We start from the raw sequence: 25,207 nt of genomic DNA on the forward strand, positions 1-25,207 counted from the left end.
GCCTGCCCTCAAAGAACGTTGTATATCAATATTTGTACATAATGAGGTTTTCATAGGAGAAGATTGTAGTTCGTTCAAGGTATATATCGCAGGTGCTCGTGTAAAGGGGGTCAAGTCAAATTGCAAGGTATGTAAACTTCTCTCCTTTGTTACTGAACAAAACCCTTTGTCACAAACTATGGAGCACTATAACTGCATCGTAGATGGAGAATAACTTAACCCCTTTAACACAAGAGAAAAGTAATTGTGGATAGTTCAAACCTGTACTTGTTCCAGTTTAGCCAATTCATACTTAACCCCCTTTACACGAGCACCTGCGATATTAGCACCACAAAGTAAATCATTTTCCACACAAATGAGGCAGATTTTTTAGTTGAAAGCTGCCTTCCCTACAAGAAAGTTGTATATCAACAAAGATGGCGGATGTTGGCAATCTGAGTGTGTTACCAAGCACAATGTTAATGTTCAATACAAGCAGGAAGAGAAAGATTAATCAACTGGATTGGAAGAAGAATACACACAAATGATTGAAGAATAGCGGAGAAATCAACATCAGAGCATGTACTGAAAAAAAAAACAACGTCCAACTAAGGTAAGAGCAGAACGTTGTATATCACAAACGAGTAGTTTGCATAGCAGTGTACCACATTTACATTCACTGAATGTAGCATACTAATGTATTATTGTAATGTTTGTTTCCGTTTAGGCCCAGGTTTGCAATCCCAAACGTTGTTTTAAGGGATTAGGTACAGCTTACAGCAGTAAAATTTTGAAAATATTCAACATGTTTTTTCTTCAATTACTGTATCTCGTACAAAAATGATAATTAGTATGTGTAAAACAATGTCGTTCTGCTATATGAAAAAAATATTTTAACGATTTAAAAAAATTATTTACATTTTTTTTTTTTTTTTTTTTTTTTTCAAAATTCAGTTCACTGTGCAGTGATGAAGCATTTCCCACATAACTCAAAAACTATCCAACATTCTGTGATGAAATTTGTTGTGCGCATTTATGCATGTCATATCCACAAAATGATGCAAGATCTCTTCTCTACCTTTGATAGATTGTCTAATAAAAAATAAATTCATTCTAAGAATTGTCAAATATCAGTATTTTCTTTTAACACAAAATAAAAAAATATATTATTTATGAAGGAACGTAATTGAAAAGCATGATATTATAAACATGAGTTTCAGCAATAAAATAAAAGAGAGAGAACATGAAAAAGTTAACAAGTTTATGAGTTATGAGTTTTTAAATCGTAAAAATATTTTTTCATATAGCAGAAGGACAGTGTTTTAGACATACCAATTCTCATTATTGTACAAGATATAGTAATGGAGGAAAAAAAAGTTGAACATTTCCAAAAATTTTACTGCTGTAAGCTGTAGCTAACCCCTTAAGAAATGCTTGAAGACTACTGTGGCGAATGTAATAGTTCCATCTCAGTGGAAGCATACACGTATCAAGAGACCATTCATTGAAGGCTCAGGAAGATTTTGTAGGCATTTCTGTGATAGATAAAACCTTGAAACATGATTCTACATTAAAAATTGTTGGTAAAGCAATGGTTTGGTTTAATACCGAGTAATGGGACGAAACAGCTGTTACAATCCGAACATGACATGAAGCATGGAGCGAAAAATGATGAATCAGGAGTCGGAGCAAGAAGGTGACACACGCAGGAAGAAGACATTGAACCAGGGAGCAAAAAACGGATCACCAAGCATAATTCTACCAAGCTAGCAGACAGGGAGAATGACACTTCTAAGAAGAGTGGCATAAAGGCTACAGCAGTAAAGAAATATGCGAATGATAAGAGAAAGATAGGTTTAAGTTGTGTAATGATGAATGAGTGTAGTGAAGAAGGGGGAGCTACTGATGGCTATGAATCAATTGAGCGGATAATAGAGGCAAGAAGAAGGAAAGAGAAGGAGAGGAGTCCAGAGTTGGGAATAATAGGAGAATCATCGAAGGGGAATACGGAGAGTATAAGAAAAGGAGTCTTTGCGAGTGCAGGTCCGAGTGCAAGTTACGAAAGGGAATGCGGGGAAGAGAGGAAAGAAGTCGAGGATACAACAGACGAGAGCGCAGACGGTCAAAGGCCAGCAACCTTGGAGGTTTTTGAGAGGGAACTAAAAAAGATGTGCGAAAAACTAGATGAAACTTACATAAAAATTCAGCGAGCTATGTGATAGTTAAAGAAACAAGGAAGTGCAAACTAAGACGTGTGAAGTGTAACAAGTGAACTAGAAGAGAGATCTGACTTAGTCTGAGGCATTAGATGCGGTCAAAAATGTGAGTATTAGATCAATTAGTGTACCTGAAGTGAAACTGTGAATAATATAGAGGAACAAGTAATGAAGTGTTAATAGAAGGTGAATAGAGTAAATTAGAGAGAAGAAAAGCAATATGGTAGTGAGACTAATAAGAGTAGGAGATAGTATGTAAATAATAAGTAGGGTTTGATGTAATTGAGAGGGAAATATGGGAAGTGAGGAGGTAGAAAGTGAGTGCAAGTAGTGAGAGTGAACCGTAAAAGCGATCCAATAAAGTGAAAAAGTGATAAGTGAATCGAACAAGAAATAGGAAGGAGGTATCACAAACATTAGAACATTGCAATAATAATTGAGACAATTAATATAAAAAGATAAAGTAGATGAGATAGTAGAAATATTAGTGAATACTAGTCAGAGATAAAAAGGTTTTGAACGATAAACATTAAAGTAGGGATAACAGTAATGAAAGATGACAATGATAGTAGTAGAGATGGAGGAGTAGATGTAGACGCGAATGTTTCTATATAAGAGTAAGGTGGACAGTATCACATAGCATTCGGGAATTATATTCAGGGAAGATAAAGAAGGCTAAGAGTTGTAAATACTGTACATCAGAAAGGATGGAGGAAGAAATAGACAGAAGCAGGGTTAAACTTTAGATAATTGGAAGATTTGGGGAGACATAGATGAGAAGAGAAATATAAAGGATATGTGATGGAATGTAAGCAAGGTAGTGGTGGACCGTATGCAGAAATGCGAGGGAAACCACTACCTGAAAGCCGTATGATGACAATAAATATGAATATGAAAAAAAGATCCTACATTAAAATTGACACAAGTTCTGTGGATAAAATTTTTGGCGGATGATCCCCAGGTAATCATTGTCAGAAAAAGTTACAATATACTACAGTCATGGGTAAAATACTCTATAATGAAGAGAAGAAGAAGAGGTAATCAGCCATGAATTAAGTTGCCTGTAACAGAAATTCAATTCCCTCAGCTATATCCTGCTTTGATTTCACTCACACCTGAGAAAGAGAGATTTGCTTGACATGTGTCAATATCTGCAGCCACAGGACAAGCAATTTTACGTGAACTTACTCTCTATAAGATGTGGAGAGTGAGGTTTTGTAGACTGTACTCGTATGTTTGAAGTTTATTATGTATTATATTTAAAACACAAAATGCAAGTGTGTTGTGAAACATAAAACACAATTTTGTTTTACTTTCATAAGACACATTCTGTTTTAATTCTTCACAATTTGTTACATAAATAAAATATCTCATGGCTTCCTAATTATAATAAATTAAGTAATTGATTAACTAGCGGACTTACTCGTGTTAATTATGTAAGTCTGTGCGGCTTACAGCTGTTTTGGTGCTTCATCACACCATCCTCAGAGCCTACTAGATCTCGGCGTCATCTCATACTTCTCTGCCTGTTGTGTGGGTGTGTTTGATTGTTGAAAAGTGGAGTCAAATAGCACCGAAACAGCTGTAAGCCGCACAGACTTACATAATTAAGACGAGTAAGTCCGCTAGTTAATCAATTACTTATATTCAAGTGTTTAAAGTAGTGTACGCAAGATTCAAAATGGAATAAATTAAGTATTTTATACTGTGTTTAGAGACTTTCTGTGCTGCAAAAGTACCCATGATCCTTCCTTTATGTATTTCTAATAAAGCAATGTACGTATTAGAGGATTTATGTATTTACAATAAATAAAAGTGGAGCAGAACTTGTGATAATATGATATACAATGTTCTAAATCTGTGGTGATATACAACTTTCTTCCACGGAGGTTGCCGTTTTCTCATTATAATCCCTGCATGGTACTATGTAACAATAAAATATTCTTGTAACTATGAAGGAGAAATGCTAAGTTGTATTTACAAAACTACTTAAACTAAGATCAACGTTACATAAAGAACAAACTACACTCAGGGACAAAAAAAAACCGGACACTTCTATATTTGCTTGTATTTTGGTGCCAATTATTTCAAAATGAAACAAAACCCATTTAAACAAAATAATGTTTCTGAATTTCATGTTGAAGATATATTATAGTCAAAAATAATGTTTCATTTAGCACCTTATACGACAACATTTGAAAAAAAAAAAAATATCTCTGATGAGAAAATTTACAAAAAATTACAAAGGGCGTATAACTATGGCATCGTTTGGTCTAACTGTTTTTTTCATTTTATGGTGCCTTAAACATTAAAAACTCTTTTTAGTAACGGGTATTATCCCCTCTGGCTTGAATAACTGCATCCATACGTCTTGGCATGCTCTCAATTTGGTTAGCAATGTCTTCTTGAGGAATAACTTCCCATTCTTCGCCAAGTGCTCGCCTCAACTCTTGTAACGATTCTGGTCTCGGTCGTCTATTCTTAACACGCCGTCCCAGCATGTTCCACACATGTTCAATTGGGTTCATGTCTGGACTCCTTGCTGGCAATGAAAGAACATGGATTCCCACTTCTTGGAGATAATCTCCGACCGCATGGGCAATATGCGGCCGTGGATTATCATGCATTAAAACAAAATTATCGCCTACAAATTGGCCAAATGGCACAACATGATCAGCCAAACATTCATTTATATACCTATCAGCTGTTAGTCTTCCATTTTCAACAAAAACAAACTCTGTACGAGCATCCGTACACACTCCTGCCCAAACCATCACTCCACCACCTCCATACGGCACATTTTCGGAAATGCAACACTGTGAAAATCGTTCTCCCCTCCCTCTCCAAACTCTTTCACGTCCATCAGGTGAGCACAGATTGAAACGGGACTCATCGGTGAACAGAATACAGCTCCACTGTCCATTTCTCCAATCACTGTGATCATTTGCAAAACGCAGTCGTTCAACTCGATGCATCCTGAGAAGTCTGGGACCAGTTGCAGGTCTACTTGATATCAGTCCACTTGCTTTCAACCTCCTCCTAACTGTTTTGGCCGAAATTGGGCGTCCATGCATGTTAACAAATTGCTGGGCTACACTAGTAGCTGGCAGGTTGCGCTCCCTAAGAACTCTCAACACCATATACCTGTCTTCATTTGGATTTGTAGCTCTTGGACGACCCGAACCTGGTCTTCTTGTATATTCTAGGGTCTCTCTATACCGTTTTATGGCATCATGGGTTGTGCTTCTAGCCATATTCATAACATTTGCAATGTAACGTACACTGTGTCCATCATCGTAAAGGGCTACAGCTCGAGCCACATCTTCAGGTCGCATCTTGTTTTAAGACAAATGTTACAACCTCACTTAAACTCAGAAAATGTGAAAATAAAGAAATAACGAATGATAACGATAATGAATCACAAAATGGTTGAGACAAAATTGTTATAGCTGAGACTCCGAAAGCAAAATTGGAATGTTTGGTTGCAATGACTTGTTTATAAAACAAAAAACAATCAACAATGTATACACGTCACCATAACAATAGATGGCTACCATAATATTGTATGAGAAGATAATGTTTTGCAAAATACCAGCAAATATTAAAGTGTCCGGTTTTTTTTGTCCCTGAGTGTATTTTTTTTTCATTCCCGTGAAAATGTGATGCACAACATTCTTTGAGGGCAGGCTTCAATTAATGGACAATGCTACGTATATGAGAATCATGTCATTGAAAATCTTATTTTATGCGAGATGGCAACCTATATCCATAAAATGGTAACGAACTACTGAGGAACACCTTGAAATTGCATCATCAGCCTGCACGTTCCTCACATCTGGTCTCTGCAATTCAAAGACACAAACTGCTGATTTCAGGCAGTGAAACTATCTAAATCACCTTACAGTACTAAAGAAATGAAGCAATAAGTCATTTTGGAAATTCGGAACAATGCATTCAGAATTTTAATCTGAATGCTATAAAAATCCATTACAGGCTATTAATGACTGAAGAACAAAATGGTAGTCATTTTGAATTTTATGCTAATTGTCTTTTACTTAAATAAACCCTATTCTTTTGCAAATAAAGGGTTTTTTATTGTTATGTGCAATATTTTTAACAAAGTATCTGGAATTGTAGAAGCGTTCCAACTTTCGAATACAGTAACTTTTCTTTTATTAAATTTCTTCAAAGCAAGAACTCATAAATAATAAATTTTATATTCACATTATATTGAAAAGTATTAACAAACATGATCAATTTTCGAATAAAAATTAGATAAGGATTGATCTTGTTTTTGTATGTGTGTGTTCGTAAAAATATAATTACTGCCACTGCATCTAGAAAGCTTCATTATTACCAAGCAGTGCTGAAGTAAAATCTACAAGATTGTTACCCATGTCACCATATTACCAACTTCATGCAGTGATACCTAGAAAGCAAACTTTAAATTTACATTTAACTGCAAAGTCTCTTTTATCACCTTCGTATATAAGTAGAGAATAGTGAAAATGTTTTTCAAAGTCTTCATGACCTTCCTGGATATCTACTATTCTGTCAGGGTTGAATCCCATTTGTGGAGCGGGGTTATTTTTAAGGTGAAATTCTTTACATTCTATGACAGAGTTACAGCGAAAATGACAACTAGCACATTATCTCAAAGTACGAACTGTAGGACAATACAAGAGCTACTGTAAATTTTGTGTATTTTATTGACAAAATGTCGAAATTTCTTTTACATGCAGCAAATTCAGTGTGACACGGGATCCTTAGTTCTACAACCTGGATGAATCATACTCCGAATATTTCAGGTGACAATTTTATCATCCTTGGCTATTTTGAATTTTGGATGGTTGGGTGAAAGTAAAGCTTCCATTTGAAAAAAAAACAAAAGTGATATTTGCTTCATAAACCCCAAAATATTATAATTATTATTATTATGATTTATATTTTCTCCTCAGTTCAGTGGTTCATTGAGGAGTCGACCTGGTTGGCGAGTTGGTATAGCGCTGGCCTTCTATGCCCAAGGTTGCGGGTTCGATCCCGGGCCAGGTCGATGGCATTTAAGTGTGCTTAAATGCGACAGGCTCATGTCAGTAGATTTACTGGCATGTAAAAGAACTCCTGTGGGACAAAATTCTGGCACATCCAGCGACGCTGATATAACCTCTGCAGTTGCGAGTGTCGTTAAATAAAACATAACATTTTTTTTTTACCCACAGAGGACACTTTTGCCGAATGTGATACATCAATGAAAAAATGGCAGACCTATAGTGGGAGATATGATGATAGATAAGAAGTGACAGTGAAGAGTTAATTAGAATTGGGAAGGATTCAGATCATAACCCTTTAAATTGGTACTATATCAACATTCGCCTGGATGTACTGGGAAAACCACGAGGATAGTCAGCCCCTGGAATCGAATTTCGGACCTTCCTGAATGCAAAGGTGGGGAATGATAATCATTACTCCACCATGCTCGGTATTATTATTATTATTATTATTATTATTATTATTATTATTATTATTATTATTATTACAAGCAAAGCTATAAATACCCTACATTACATTATTTCGATGAAGGTGCAGTTTTCAGTATCATAAAATTAAAATTTTTTAAGTCTATTTCCCACAACCAAGTGATTATAATTTACATACCTGACTTTCGGGCGGTAACATTTGTCTATTTTCCTGGAATTTTGGATACAAAAACAATTAGAGACTAAAAGAAGCTCTGTAATTATGAGAGACATGGATAACAATGAAGTATCAGCATAAGACAGTGGCCAAGATGCTCAAATAATTAAAATAAAAAACAATTCCACAATTTGCAGTTAATTGCACAGCTAATACTTATAACAGATATGAATTACTATTTTATTTCACTGCATAAACCACTGAATTCGAATAAAATTAGAAATCTGTACAGCGAAAAAAAAAAAAAAAAGGGGGATTTAAATTAATTATATTGGTGAAGAGACAGAGAGAGACAAATAATGTTAAATTTGAAATGTGAATTAACTTTTCTGTCTAAATGTAACTGTGTAATTGATACAATAAATCAATCATTATACAGCGCGTCTAGAGATAGAGTGGACCGTGGTGGAGGCCTTGGACTGAGCAAGAGTAGCCGCCATTCACGTACTATACTGCAGACTTGGATTACCTGCATCACAACAGGTGCTGAGTGCGAACACATTCATTACATCTCCGAAAAAGATTTCTGTTTACTATCAAAAGTTCTTGTTGACTGATTGCCTGTATTTCTGTCGTGGTAATGTTCTTCAATTCTTGTAATGTGTGCGGATTTGTCGGGTACACTTTATTCTTTAACGTTCCTGGGGACAGGTCCAAGGAGCATGCTGGTCACAATCCTCGACTAATTATTCTGTCACCAAACACACTTCGCAATTCACACGTAGATTGATTACCAATGTGCACTGTAGCTGAATCCTGCTGAAACCAGCCATTCAACCTCTCGTTGTCTGTTAGTTGCAGAAAGAAATTTCTTAAAATTTAATTTATATAAAATTCTGAATTAACAGTTGTGTCAAAAAATATGGGGCCAATAATTCTATTCGAATTTATTGCGCACCACACACCAACTTTTTGATCATGGTTAGGAACTTAATGAATAATATGGGGATTTTCAGTAGCCCAGTATCTGTTGTTCTGAGTATAAATGTAACCATTAAGTTGAAACCACGCTTCATCTGTGAAGAAGGTTAAAAGTGGGTCCACGTAGCCATCATGGACGAACTGCAAAAACCAATTGCAAAAATTTACTCTACTTATAGAGTCTTGTGATTGTCACAAGAACTACAGTCAGCTTGAATGGCGTAAGTTTCAGAAGTTCCATTGCCACAACAGCTGACAACTTGGAAATGCCAGTCTCTTGCGCTAAACATTTCAGTGATTTTTGGGGCGTGTGTTCTAACCTGGCCCCTATTTTATCCAGCTTCTCTTCAGTCAACACACAGCATTATTGAACTCGTTCAAAAGAGAATCCTGTTCGTCTGATTTTATTCACAAGGTTATGAACAGTTGTCCTGTTAGAAATTGTAACATTTGGAAACTTACAACGGAAGTTTGTCCGACACTGTCTTGCAGAAGATTATTTCACATACATATTATACAGAAAAATAAGTTGTTCTAAGATATACTGAACCATAATAATGAATAACATATCACAAACAACACAATTTTACTCCTGACGCGCACAGCTGTCCTTCACAAGCAGCAGATACAGACCTTGCTGTGAGCAGCCATGGTCCAATCTACCTCTAGACGCTCTGCAGTAATAAGATAAATGCAAATAAACTGCCAAATAGGTAAATCAGCTTAATTTCAATTCTGATCTTAAATTAGGTCTCATTTTAAAATATTCAATGCAATATAATTTTATTGACAACAACACTCACTGATGATGCAATACAACTTCACATTATAAAAAAAAAACAAACTTTGAAACAAGTGCTCATGACAAAGTCCTAGATAGATATGTAGGAAGCAATAAATAACTTTATTATGAATACCAGTATTCATCTTAACACCTTCAACTTTCAGCCATTTATCATGAGCTGAAAGGTTTAATGAATTTCAGTAAAAATTAACTTAGTTTTCAGAAACAAATGAGAAAATTAAGCTATTATATGAAGTGAAATGATGAGTTCACCACTAGACTTATGAAACTTAGCTGCTGAATAGGACTTGTCCTCTGTTAACATTCTGCTTTTACCAGATGAAGCATCAGCAAATACGAGTATATACTTGCTTATGGGTAGGCTAACTTTATTGTAAAACAAGATGCAGTCTTGAGCAACGAATTGTAGTGTTGTTTCTAATCTACACCTTCTGTTTGTAGATTTTGAAAAGGCTTTGACTCCCTAGAAACAAGTACCATGTAGAGAGTAATACAAGAATATGATATATCGTACTAAGGAAAATTGGTGAAATTATTAAAGAGACATATAATGACTTTAGAGTCATCCACGAGGGAATGACTCCATAAAATCTGAAGTTCAACAGGGATATATTTTGTCCCTGACCATTTTCTCCTCGTCCTTGATGATGTCTTGGGGAAAGTTACGGAAGGAAAAAGAAAAGCTATTCAATGGGAATGACTGATGACTTTCTCATTACCTACGTAAAACTACTTCCCTAACACAAAGACCAATCAACATTGAAACTGTTACTGTAGTAACCATAACCGTAGTGCTTTTGTACAAAACAACTGAAGTACTGCATAAAACAAATAATGTTCTTTTAGATGATATTAAAAAATGTTGTTGTTTAGTCACTGTCTGAAGACAGGTCTGAAACTCACAAGTGACACCACTTATAAGGCAACTAGGCCAAGAGATAATAGGGAAGGGTGGGTAGGATATTATTTTAAAATGTTATAACTCACACAACAATAGTCGCAAAAATATTTTGTTTCCATAAAATTATTCCATTCTATAAAAGGATTGACGTGTCTGAGCTCTTTGTACAATATAAAATTATTCCGTTTTATAAAAGGATTGACGTGTCTGAGCTCTTTGTACAATATAAAATTATTCCGTTTTATAAAAGGATTGACGTGTCTGAGCTCTTTGTACAATATAAAATTATTCCGTTCTATAAAAGGATTGACGTGTCTGAGCTCTTTGTACAATATAAAATTATTCCGTTCTATAAAAGGATTGACGTGTCTGAGCTCTTTGTACAATATAAAATTATTCCGTTCTATAAAAGGATTGACGTGTCTGAGCTTTTTGTACAATCTAAATTTTTCAGTTTTAATTGCAACGATTCGTTACTTTTGGAAAACCCTGTAGATAAATGCATATTAAATCAACAGAAGAGAAACTATGAAAAATGGATTAATGACTGAATCTTCTCCACACAAGGTAATACCAAGGTGAACTCAGCAAGTACGAACTCAGAAAATTGCTACATGAAATGCAATTAACAAGTTATAACTTCGACCTTATAAAGTCGATTTTGAGAACAAATTAACCTTAGAGAAGGCCAGCTGGCCTTAACTCTGCCAGGGAAAATAAAATTATTATTATTTCTTTGTAACTGGTTTCCTTAGAAAGTGTATTATGTTAAAAAAACAATTAACTTTCTTCAATGATGCAGCATATTACCCCATTATGTCAGTTTCTTCAAAACAATAGGTACTGAAGAAGTGAGAAACCAAATATTATGATAAAAAATTGATATGTGGCAAGATTAAGTCTTCACGGATAATAGGATTCTGCTTTCCTAAAGAGACAAATTCTGACATAATTATATTTTGAATTAATTTTTTTTAATTTACAAAACAAAAAAAAAAAAAAACTTCTTTGTTATATCATGCAAAATAGTGCCATGGACTGTACTGCATAAAATTCAACGAAAGATAGCTATATTTGAAGACAGACTGATAAGTCAAGGTGCATGACCAGATCTCAGTAACTATGTTGAAATCTTGAAGTGTGCACAAACAATATTCATTCACTGTAATAAATGAAATAAAATATGAGGGTTAATGTTGCTTCAATTTAATGAAATAAATTACCAGTATAGTCATTGTTGAAAAGTAGTTCCGTTGGATTTTAGTTTATTTTCATGCAAATGGCAGAAACTGCCCACATTTTTCGCAAGGGCATGTGTAGAAATTTTCAACATAGCATTTTGTTAGGTAAATCTAAACAGATTCGTAATACATAGCATGTACTGAACATGATACACATTAGAAGGCAATAACTAATCATGTGCCTCCACAATACCATTGTTGTTTAGTCAAATTGTCCGAAGACAGTTTGGAACCTCATAAGTGACACCAATAAGGCATCACTCGTGAGTCAACTAAGTCAGGAGATAATGGAGTAAGGTGGCCCTGATGACAATTACAGCAAAATTTCGTCAGTCATTGCATTCCCTGTAGTCATTCAATTTGGATGTGTAGTATTAGTTAAATATGGTAACAAAATTACATCTTTTATGTACTACATCTTAAGTTAATAAATAGGAGTAAGATTTGCTGAACACTTGGTGAACTACAATCTTCAAAGAACAAGTTAAGTATTTTCTAATCTACAATATACCCAAGATGTGGCAGTGAATCAGGCGATTTTGCAGTATTGAATATAGACAGTTTTTGAGTATAAGGAGTATGAGAATGCAACTACTACCATTCTGAAGCCTAACTTTACCATCCGTGGAGAGGTAGGCATTGGGCAGTCACCATAAAAACTTAGAGTTGGTATAACAGTGTAAAACATGTGCATATTTCAGATGAGTTGCCAGGGTGGAAGGAACTTTTAAAAGTCTTACTGTTCAGTGCACTTGGCATTCCTGATTGCAGTGTACAGAGAATTTCATACTATAAGGAACTCATACAAGCACTGGATGATAGTGACCACATGAACAGACACTCTGATTCAACATGATAAATGTGAATCCATACCTGTCAATAATCTTGTAATGTTCTGATGAGTAATGAGGCTCATTTTCACCTTTCAGGCTTTAACAATAAGCAACACTTTGGCTAGTAACAAGTGAATATCTTGAAAGATTCCATGAAAAGCCGGTCCATAATGTAAAAAGAATGCCATTTCATCCTTTAGAGTTGAAAGGACCCATTTTGTCATGGATGACTACTGCAATACTGTTTATGGTGAATTTACAGCCCAGTTCCCACGGTGCTTGTTTGATGGAAATCCTGCTGCTTTATTAGCTATCATGCCGAATTTCAAGATTAGGTTGCTTGCTATTTTTCGTGTTAGCTTGCATGTTGGAACCAAAGATGATATGGCCTACAGTATCAGCGCTGGAACCGTGTTGTTTTCCACCTAAATCTGTTCTTTCCTGTATTCCTTAGTTCCTAAGAAACAGCCTTTTTCGTCCGCTTTTTTTGATCTCAGAAATAGTTCCGTATAAATAACGTTATTTTTTCACAGTTCCTCGAACATTTGTTTTATTGCACCGATCGTTGAAACATCACGGTCCCAAGACCATATTTTCCTGCATGGATAGTTTTCTTTTACTTTGAAATGGTGAACTTTTTGCTCTCTATTATTATATTTGAAACAAGAGGATGCAAAAGAATGCGATCCGCAAACTGTGTCAAACTTCGCAGAGAAATGTAAAATGTATTATGCTGTCATGATACAGGATGTGATTCGTCATGTTAGTGCAGTGCGCAAACTCTCCCCATGCGTTTGGTATAGTCTGTTAATGCGTTATGATCTTTGCTATGAAGACAGGTATTATTCTGAAAAGAAATGCTGTTTTATAGTTTATAGAATGATATGGAAGTGTATAAACATTTCATACAGTATTATTATGGAATATATTATGCAGTCGTCTTACCTAACGAGATTTGTCGTCTTAATGCTGCGACAACACAGACACCGATCTCCACAGCAAGTTTTTCTGTACACTGTATATGTTTATATGCTTAGACACGTAAAGGAGAAGTATCTTTGTTGGGTTACTAAAGAGCTAGACAAGTTTCGGCATTATTTTCATTCAATATGATACAGACCTAATTTGAGACTGCAACAGTATGGGCTAATGGAAGCCTGCCTACTTTAATCAATTGTATTAATTTTATGCAAATGGATTTTCGGTAACACATCTGCATTTTGAACATATCACGAATCTAGGTTTATGGTTTTAATATAGGCTACTTCATTTCTGTCTAAGTTATCAGTAACGACCAACAACTCGTAAGGAATAGCGAAATAATTTCTAGTGTGTACGTCATCCTCATCTTAAGCATGACTTAGTACATTGGTGTAGGAAGTGGTAAAACTCCACCTTTCTGTTTACTTCAGTATCGTTATTATCAAAAATTCACTATAGAATTCAGGTGTAAAATGTGCACGAAACAAAGCTAATTGCGGATTTTTTTTTGCAAGAAATAGTGTACATAATGTTCTAACACATTCATTGTAATTACCAGGCAGAGTATTTTCGTTCCCAAACAAGTTAGAAAAGTTATCGGTTAGTATATCCTGGAGTTTCAGGGTTCAAACTCTGATCTAAATGCTTATGTCAGGATGCTACAAAAGGTATAACCTAGTTCGGTACATAATAACAATGGAGCATGACAACTGTAAGTGGGATTGCTAGGCCTACTAAATTGGAATGGTCTGTCCAGCTACTTTTTAACCATATAAACACACTAACACTGCGAAACTAGCTCTGTACAAAATATTAGTGCTACATATGATAGAAAATATAATTACATCGATAATAATACTGAACTAATTATAGAACATAATAGTAAATATGACACACATTAACTGTAATTACTCTATAATATAGGCTACAATTAATTCATTTAACGAAATCAACTCTATTACGGTGGACAAAAACATATATTCTGAGATTATGAAATTCATATCTTTTACTGTAACTGCCAGTAAAAATTTGTTTAAGCTAAGAAAATGTTCTTCCTACATTACATGACGTTACAGGGGCAAAATAATAAAAAAAATCAATATACAAATTAGCAATATTTATATTTTACACAATATATATAAATAATTCATTTATCAAAACCTATCCCATTGCAGTGAACGAAAACATATATTCTGAGGTTATGAAATGCAAATCTTTTACGAACATCACATAAAATCTGTTTAAACTAAGAGAATGTTCTTTCTACGTCATATGACATTACAGGGGCATATTTATAATACATTAAGTTACATCATTGTTATTTAATGAACCCATGCGTACCTGCTTGAAATTGTACCTTGCTTATGCATCCACATGATGTAAGAGATATACCAGAAGAAACTACTCGATCTGCTGTACATTTGGGAACAGAAATGCGCTGCCTGGTAATCACTAGCTATTCTATTGTTCATTTTATAGCCTATTTAAGCAAATAATAGAGTTTTTGTCGCAAGTTTACAAACAAGAATAAAATACTATGAGACACGTCCATTATGATTTATATTATTTATGATTATTGTTAAAAATTAAATGCATCAATTATGGGGGTATTCCTCCTTAAATCATCTGGGGAACAGTGGGACACGTCCATAACTCTGTTGCGTCTATTATATGCCTAAATACGGTAATTTTTATGGTTTCCCGGTATTATCGTTTCCTGTATTTAGCCTATAGTTTTTATTCTCTGTTCTCCAAAAAAATGATGGATCGAGGTTTCACTGTATTGGAATTTAGTTGTTTTACACTTCTGGTTTAATTACTTTATTACGACATTTACTATTGTTAATGTAAGACTTCAGTTGATTTCCACTCATGGTTTAGTTGTTGGCAACAGATGATTTTCCAATTTGAACTGTCAAAGAGCCAGCTGCGTATGAACAAACACGGGAGCCAGCAGCGGGCATCCCCACAGCACCAAGCTTGCTGGTCACCATGGGAACTGGGCTTTAGTGTGTTAAACAACTTCCTTATGCTTCAACTATCTTCGTCACTCTGTTAATAATGACACATTTGTGTTTTCGTGTATTATATGTAATACATTTTTCAATACTCATGACATTTCCATAATCACACAATTCACTGCCGCATCGTGTATTTCACCATCTGTAAAAAATGTCTTACTTACAGGACTGGGCATCTGATCTGGGTCAAGACGCCGTGCCGGTTGTGACTGCAAGCCTGGATGTGTTGGTTGTGCTGGACCCATCGGCTGATGTGGTGATGGGTAATTGGGACCAGGACCAGGGGGACCCATTGGGGGCTGCTGCATCTGAGGTGAGGCTCCTGGATGATACATGTCCTATGAAAAAAAAAGAATGCATCCTTCAAATAAAAAACAGTGATTTATGAAACATTGATAAACAACTGTCAAAGCTCTTCACATACTTAATTTTTTGTACAGAATACCGGAAAAAAAAGTTATTTTTTTATCTAAATATTACATGCAAGTGAAAGTACACATACATGCACACACATGTACAGCATACTTATTAAGAAAATATAATTAGTGCAATAAGATCAGATCATATTGTAATTTCTTATGAAATACTTATGATGATTCCGATGAATCAATAATGATTATCTTATGAAGTAGACTAATGCAAAAATGGTAGTGAATGCTGAAAGAGCAAGAGTTAATAAATATAGGAATACGACTCACCGGAGATTGTGAGTATTGTTTGTGAGGGTCATAAGATGGCATTCTTCCAGGCTGTGGTGGCATTGCTCCGGTTGGAGGTGGTATTCCTCCTGGATGTGGCATGCCCCCTGAATGTGGTGGTGGCATTCCCCCTGGGTGAGGAGGCATGCCTCCTGGTTGCGGGGGCATTCCTCCTGGTTGTGGAGGCATTCCTCCTGGTTGTGGAGGCATGCCACCTAATTGTGGGGGCATCCCTCCTGATTGCGGGGGCATACCTCCTGGATGAGGGGGCATCCCTCCTGATTGTGGCGGCATGCCTCCTGGATGTGGGGGCATCCCTCCTGGGTGAGGAGGCATACCTGCTGGGTGGTGAGGGGGCATCCCTCCTGACTGCGGCGGCATGCCTCCTGGGTGGTGAGGGGGCATACTTGCTGGGTGGTGATGGGGCATCCCTCCTGGTTGCGGAGGCATGCTTCCAGAAGATGACATACTTCCAGATGGAGGTGGCATACCTCCTTGTTGAGGGGGCATACTTCCAGGTGGAGGTGGCATACTTCCTTGTTGAGGAGGCATACTTCCAGGTGGAGGTGGCATACTTCCTTGTTGAGGATGCATACTTCCAGATGGAGGTGGCACACCCTGTTGGGGAGACATACTTCCAGACGGTGATGCCATACTTCCAGGTTGAGGAGGACCTCTTCCAGGCCCTGGTGAAGGTCCCATTGAGCCATTCATATACTGGGAAGGTGGCATTGGACCACGCTGCTGCTGTCCAGGTGACGGAGTCTGGTTTGGAGACGATGTAGGAGGAAGGCCACCATTGACAGCAGGTGAAAAGCTGCCTGGAGGATAGTTATTAGATGGCAATGGACCTCCTGGCATGCTGCCAAGTCCTGGCTTTATTGGAGGCCCACTTGGAATATTCTGTAACAAAAACACAATAAAATTAATTCCCATATTCTTTAGATTTTACTTCTTTCAAACTAACATTTTTTGTTAATCCCTTCTGGTACTAGGCCTATATCTGCTGTCATACATTAATAGCGCAGTATGGTACTGCAAGTTCGAACAATATTGGTAGTCATTCAGCTTTGTTTAATATGGCATGGCTGGTGATGGAGATATGTGCTTATACTGCAACACATTACAGTAGCTTAAGCTTGTATTTATGGAGGACCCTATATTGATAACTATCTATTTCTCTTTTTTTCATTGTGATTTAAAGTTTGTTGTTGAACATTGCCACAAATATTCTCATATTTCCATTTCGGCATCCTGAGTTACTCAATTTATGCATGAAAAGTTGGAACAAACTGACTCAAGACATAACTGCCAAAGGAAAAGATGTCCTCTTAATCATACACGGACAGTTTGTACAATTGCAAAAGAATCCTACATCTAAGTAGCATGGTATATAATTAAATTATACAAGAAAATTAGGAATAGTAACTATAAATAACACAACTCAAAATACTACAAAATCCTGTTACAGTCTTCTCAATTGTACAGGTGACACATAAGCCTACTACTTACAGAATTTGGAATAGGTGGTCTTGGACCACTTATGTTCATCTCCGACATCCCAGCTGCTAACTGATTTGGAGGTGGACCCATCACTGGAGGTGGTTGTTGCATGGGATGAGGTCCTCGGGAAGCAGGTTGTTGGAGGCCTGGCCCTCCTTGTACATTACGATTTACTTGTGGGCCTAAACAACAAATACAAACCCGTATTTAATATTTTATAATTGAGTTAAATTGACGCCACTATGCAGGTAAGATATAATTTCACTCTTTGTCACTTATAATTCAGATATTTATAATTACAAATTGTAAATATAATGGTTCTACAGTTACAAAATTTTCTTTGTGCGAATGAAGTTCATAGTCAGTGACATTTACAAATTTCAGATTTCTGTTATAAATCGGGAAGTGGGAGAAGAGGGGATATTAATATATTATCCTAAGCGTAACTAAATTGTCCAATAGCTCAACACTTACATGGAAAAAAGTATGCGTTAAAGAAGACTAGACCTACCTGAACTTTTCTTAACATTAAGGAGAAGTTACTGGAAGGAACTGTACAGAAGGTTTGGCTTTTAATAAAGTTAAATATGATTTTGAAAATGTTCTAAGTAAAACAAGTCTTCTTTACCTATTACTTAATTAGAATTATTTAACTAAACATTTTGTTTGAGATATACCGGTACTGGTATCTCATGGTTTGACATACAGTGAAGCTTCGATTATAGTCATTAACTCCATAAAACTGCAACGCTTATCAAAACAATGACTACTGAATCATTCAAATCCATGTTACAGCGACAATTTGTTTCGAAAATAGAATATAGCTACATATAAACATCTTTCTTTTAAGTTGTAACTTTCAAGAAAATTGCATAACTTATTAAAAGATATAGGCTAACATCCCTTCACTACCAAAATAATGTGTAATTTAACTATAAATTATTAAATTTATTATATTTCTTAAAGAATTTCAACAGAAGAACCTTAATAAATGTTGTAACACTCAATAACACAGAACTGAGTGTTTTTATGGGATGCTCCATGTTTCTTTACTAACTCAATACACTGAAATTAACAGATGATGCCTTCTTACATCACAAGGATACTAGGCACAGACTGTATAGTGCAACTACAAACAATGAAACCACTACTCCAGGTGCAAACAGCCAATGGACTTAGTAACAGTTATAATTCAAACTCTTCAATAATAAATTGTGAAGCTATGGACATCCGAATTCCAGGCCTGATTCAAATTACGAAGTATTCGACTATATGACTGGATGCTCGAGAGTATGTGAATGTTGTTATCCAGGAGAAATATATCAATTGAATTCTATCATGACATTAGGCCTATTTGCCTAAGTGTAAGAAATACTAATTATGGAGAATATATCAGTCCAGTCTGAGTTTGAAAGTTTAATTCCATGCTATAAAACTTACGTACAAAAAGTGAATACTTTAGCCTGAAATCGGTGTTCCGGGATCTGACATTACGAATATGTTGATACAAATTGTTTTCTCTGTTTCATCAAGTTAATTCCATTGAAATACCTCAGTAGGCCCTAGAATGTTTCATTACGTAACAATCATCCCACAATGTCTTAAGTAGACAAGGTATTATGCCTAACGTATACTTGAAACAGTTGCCAGATTCTTTTTCTTCACCAGTGCCACAATCTAAGTAAAGATTCCTCCACATAGCTGAACAATATCTGTGATCCTCCAGTGCATTTCTACTTCGCCCAGTATTATCATACCATTTCTGTATTACTTTTTTCTTACGTTAAGTAGATCTAATCCATTCAGTATTGTAAAACATAAGTGAATGATACAGAAAATGAACTGTTAAACGCAAAGCATACGATTGTCAGATGTTACAAAATTACATTAGGCCCTATTAAAAGCATTGAAAACTTGTGACTGTAATTTCATAACATAACATCAGATTTTCAGATTTAAACAAAACATAGGCCTACTGGTACTTTTATTCATAAATTTATACCTTATAAAAAAATATGCCTTAATTTTGGTCTTCTGGATAATATTTAAGTGAGTACTCTATTCATTGGAAATTTTATTCACTGTTGATTGGACTGTTCACACCTTATAAAATTTTGCACAAAAAATTATAATTTTAAAACTTAATATTTCTGGTTATGAATGAATCTTTAAAAAGGTCTATAAAACTAGTATAATTGTGAAATGAAAGCTACATAGTTTCTAAAACTTATTCTACATTCTGCATTATAAAAGAGAAAAAATTAATAATAACTTAATGTGAGTTTATCATTTTAGTTTAAAAACGGTTTGACTGAATCACAAATTTAAATAGGGCTAGGTAGGCCTATACAAGAAGATTTAAAATTCAGAAAACGATCAAAATAAGAAAATAAAATAAATATTAAAGATTAAATGCAATTATTCTGTAATAAGGTGTCTACTGTAGTATTAAAAAGTTATAAAATGATATAGATAGGCTATATTTCTCCACTTGTTTTTTCTCATTAATACTGTACCGGTATTCTTAGAAAACATGATCTCCTAAAGAACACGTAAGCTTACTAATAATATTCTACAGCATCAACGTATACACTAGGCCTACAAAATTTTAAAAGGATTCAAAATCACTCTACATACCAGTGGGCGGTCCAGCTGGTCCATTTGTCATGCTAGGTCCATTATAACCAGGTTGTTGAGATCCTGCTGTTGAACTCATAGACATCATTCCCGGGCCTGGAGGCACTGGTCCACCTCCTTGTGAAACACTGCTGTTAAGAGGTGGAGAGACCTGATTCAGAGGTCCCATTCTTTGGGGCCCAGGTGGCCCAGAGGGATGCATAGCTCCGGGTCCTGGGGGTCCAGGTGGAAACTGGTAACCTCCCGGTGTACCAGATGGTGATGGTCTTGGTCCTCCTTGGGATACAGGTGGATATCCACTTGATTGAGGACCAAAACCTGGCCCTGTTGGAGCTCCATATTGCTGCTGAGGTTGCTGGGGTAAATATTGTGGATTCATGTTTAGACCACAAAATCTGAAATAGCAGTAATAATTCAGAAACTATTACTGTAACACGTAGTATTAATAACCCAGTTCACAAGAACGGCGTGGTCTACTTTCTCAAAGTCAATACTAATTACCCGATTTAACCTCTTTCTTGAAGGTTGACACAGCACCGATATTATAAGCAATATTATACGCGCTAAACTTAATACATCGCTGAGATTAAACTATGAATAAAAGAGATAATTAAATGTACTATTTCACTTATTAATACTTACAACAAAACAAATGACTTATAAAGTTTAAACTATCATTGTTGTTTATGCTTGCGACCGAACTTCGGCCCAGCTGGGTTTGCCACGTAAGGCTGCACCACGCATGCGTATAAATGGCCACGTCAACCTTAACCAAAAACTTACCGTCACACACACAAGTAACCGAAAATGCATGCAATCATTTCATAATGTTAAGTTTGTAGAAGTTTAAGACAATAATACAAGTTCTGTCACTATCCTTAAATAACATTATGAGCTACCATAATACGACGAAAAACACTACGGGTATATTCTACTTCCACTATTGGTAGCCATGAAACTGCAACGAAATCTTTAATATTTTCATAGATAATCGTAGCATAATTTTTAATATGTATTTTACACATACTGTAAGTTCATTTGTGACCTGTACAGCTGTTTACTTACCTGTGAATGTACAATTACTTGCTAAGTAGAGAAACATGAGTGTTAATTATTAAATACTATAACTTTTATTTCTTGTTGCTTATGTTGGTACTGACACAATGTTAATCACTCACTATTTTGACGGAATGTGTCAAGTGAAGAGTACGTTCTGCGATTCATTCTCACCAATGTACTATCCTAGATAACTTATTTTGACTTCTAATATTTTTAATCGTTAAATAATAATAATAATAATAATAATAATAATAATAATAATAATAATAACTGATACTCTAATACGCTTACGACAGCAATATTAGCACTCTTGTTCTGCAGTTGGAGTTGCTACGCCTTTGAACTAGGCGTGTACATCAATGTGTGGGAATAACTTGAACGCTCATTATTATAATATTATTTACAAATGCAGGCACACAGCTGTGCGAAAATATTTGATATAACATAAATATCACGATTTCGAAGCAATTTCCCTTCAAAATTCTCCAATGTTCCTTCAATGTAACGGCGAAAATTGAAGCAAAACAAGTGACCAACAGACTTGTAGCTCACACAGACATTTTCCTCAGTCCCAATTTCCCTTGCTATGGACGCGTTTTCGTGTATCCTTTAAAAGTTTCTTCTCCATTTTTTTTCACATTGACATTGGCAGTTCGAAACAAAATTACCGACTTCACTTTTATTCCTCTTTTCGAACCTTAGAAAATATTATACGCTTACAATGTAGTTTAATTTTTTAAAGTTTTTTTAAGTAGGTTATTTTACGACGCTTTATCAACATCTTAGGTTATTTAGCGTCTGAATGAGATGAAGGTGATAATGACGGTGAAATGAGTCCGGGGTCCAGCACCGAAAGTTACCCAGCATTTTCTCATATTTGGTTGAGGGAAAACCCCGGAAAAAACCTCAACCAGGTAACTTGCCCCGACCGGGAATCGACCCGGGCCACCTGGTTTCGCAGCCAGACGCGCTGACCGTTACTCCACAGGTGTGGACAATTTTTTAAATGTTTAACATTTAAAAAGAGGAAAGGTACCGAAATTAAATAACCGTCCTCAAAATAGTATATGTCCAGGGAAAAAAGGACGTTTCGTTACTCTATTTGCTCATTACGCCCAATAGAAGAAAATATACAAAATTGTAACTTGATAATAAAATAGTATGTAGCCTATGTTAGCTTATGTTCAAGCTTACGTCATTTTCGGAGTCAATGGCGTAGCTCAGCGCGTTTGCCTGTTGATCCGGAGTTACGTTCAGGCATGAGTTCGATTACCTTTCCCCAACCATAAAGCGAATGTGAGGTAATCTATGATGCATCTTACCAGATACCATCTCATTATCACCAATTTCATCGACGCTAAATAACCTAATAACCCAATAATTGCTAGCCTAAACGTTTTTACAGAACCCAACTAAAATGTCGTTTTCAGAGGTTTTCGTTATTACTGTACTTTCTTCTGTACCCAAGGTATGTTTTAGTACAATGTGAATATTCAGTTGTGACTGAAGACGTTGGACTTTTAAGCGAAAAAATCGTAAAGCAGTCTACGGCTTCCAATCGAATGAAGAAGAAACTTGTTTGCCTGCTCTGTTAAATACGAGTATGTGGTATTCTTGTTCATGAATATGTACCGGCTCATGTTCTGTGTCCTTGCTGGTAACAGATATCAGCATGATAATAGCCTATTTGTGGAGAAGAGCGGGCCTATTCACAGTTTCGTTTGTTCACTGTCTTATAAGTGTAAAGTTACAATTGGTTGGTTTTTAATGCTGAGCTTATTGATATTCTTTTATTTGCTGACTTTTATCCTAGCAGCTAGGTTCGAGTCCCATTCAGGCCTGAGATTTTCCATTGATTGTGGCGGAGAAGGTCGCAGTTGGGGTTTTTCTCGGGGCTCTCCCATTTCCCCATATTAGGCACCTCATCCTTTAATTGTGTGCATACAGAGGAAGTCTGATTAGTCTAATGTGTTGGTACTCAGCGATGTATGCAATGGAGGGGGAAATGAACTGGCCATCCTACACCATTAGTTGTTGACGCCTTATTGGTGTCGCGAGATTCAAACTGTCTTCGGACAGTTACTAAATATCATTCCGTCAACATGTCTCCATTTCGTCATCATTCGCACGGAGGTGCTGGCCTAGGGACGAGTGGGGTGCCTGCGAACCTTGGTGTAGTCGGCCGGTGTGGGTTTGGGAATGAGCCTAGCTTCAGGGTTAGTGCAATAGATCGTAGAAGGACGCAGTGCTCCCCCCTTCCCGAAAATTCCATTTCATTCCAAGTGAACGGAGAAGTCTGATGAGGGTTCACCCGTGTGTAGACTTTGTAATCAGATCTATGCATAAAGTATGTAATATGATATTAAAAATGATCTCGATGACGTCATAAATCGCACAACAATAGTCTCTCAAATATTTTGTTTCCGTGAAAATATTCCTTTGTAAATTCAAGGTTTGATGTGTCTCAGCTTTTTGTCCAAAATCCCCTAATTTAATTTTAATTGCAATTATGCGTTACTTTTATATACACTAATAGAGACAACCAAATTAATAAAACACTCAGCAAGCTAACTCAAATAGTAAAAAAACTGCATGCAAATATTTATAAAGTGTAATACTAAATCTGAATTTTAACCATAAAATACAAAAAAAAAAAAAAATAATAAAATAAATAAATCACAAATTTCTGCGAAATGTATGCAATTTAAAGTAACTTCGAGATAAACATAAAATAGTAACAGATGACAAACTTTAAAGTATTAGGGCCGTATTCATAAACCAGTGTTAGCGATAGCATATGATTTGAATTCTGTACTAGTAACCAGTGGATAGCCGGGGCTAGCTTAGTACGCTCGTAGCGCGTGCTGCGAAATGTCTATGAATACCACCCTTAGGGACTAGTACGACGTAGATAGAATGTTCTAGATCAGGCCTGCCCAGCCGGGGCAGATCTAGAAGCAGCCAGAATACAATGCAGGCACATTCTACGTCACTATCGCTAGATCTGCCTGTTCTAGGTAGTTGTTGTTCAGTCAAATGTCCGAAGACAGGTCTGAACCTCACAAGCGATACCAATAAGGAATCACTCGAGACAAATAGGCCAAGAGATAACGGAGTAGGGCAGCAGTTTCTTTCCCACTCCATTGCCTACATCGTCGATTAGCTACATGTTATAGCAATAAGACTTCGGATGTATACAAAATTGTTCTTCTTCTGATACCATACATAACGTCAAGTGAGATGCGCTTTCTGATAATAGATAGTAGCCTAAATACAAAATATACACTACCTTCATCAAACCTATCTAATATGGCAAATGATACTAGGTCTACTATTTTAGCTTCTTAAGTACGAATTTGAGCGTGTCCAGGACTCACCATAAAATCATAACAAGTTCGTATCATAAATATCAATACCAGAGGTCTGCATCGGACTTTTTCGCTCGAGCGCCAAGTAGTTCATAGCATAATCCGATAGGTAGCGCACATGCATGATGGGTAAAATTGTCGCGAGCGATAAATCCTCGAACGGTATGAGCTGAGCGTTAGACATTCGTTCTTGTTACAGTGATGAACTGTGTAGTAACATCATAGATGTTTATCATTTCAAAACTTTGCAGTGTTTAACTAACCTCTCCATAGTACAACTACAAAACTTGCTTTAAAATGCAATATAAATGTTGTAGTAAATGCCCCCCCCCCCCACAGGAGTGATTTTG

At 36.0% G+C, this 25,207-nt stretch overlaps 1 protein-coding gene across 2 annotated transcripts in view; it reads right to left on the bottom strand.

Moving 5' to 3' along the window:
• The window catches only part of Sec24CD (Secretory 24CD), an 83,316-nt gene extending 62,491 nt beyond the window's left edge, over positions 1-20,825 (bottom strand). The window contains exons 1-5 of one of the 2 annotated variants that reach the window (XM_069834129.1): positions 20,431-20,825; positions 17,803-17,975; positions 16,291-17,193; positions 15,757-15,930; positions 7,851-7,883 (exon numbers count right to left, since the gene is read on the bottom strand). In XM_069834129.1, the coding sequence (XP_069690230.1) occupies positions 7,851-7,883; positions 15,757-15,930; positions 16,291-17,193; positions 17,803-17,975; positions 20,431-20,809 (1,662 nt within the window). In that variant the 5' untranslated portion in view covers positions 20,810-20,825. The remainder of the gene's footprint in view (positions 1-7,850; positions 7,884-15,756; positions 15,931-16,290; positions 17,194-17,802; positions 17,976-20,430) is intronic. The other variant, XM_069834131.1, reaches the window with a different exon arrangement.
• Positions 20,826-25,207: the final 4,382 nt, after the last annotated feature.

The sequence above is a fragment of the Periplaneta americana genome, chromosome 8 (assembly GCF_040183065.1).
Source record: "Periplaneta americana isolate PAMFEO1 chromosome 8, P.americana_PAMFEO1_priV1, whole genome shotgun sequence".
NCBI classification, from domain to species: Eukaryota; Metazoa; Arthropoda; class Insecta; order Blattodea; family Blattidae; genus Periplaneta; species Periplaneta americana.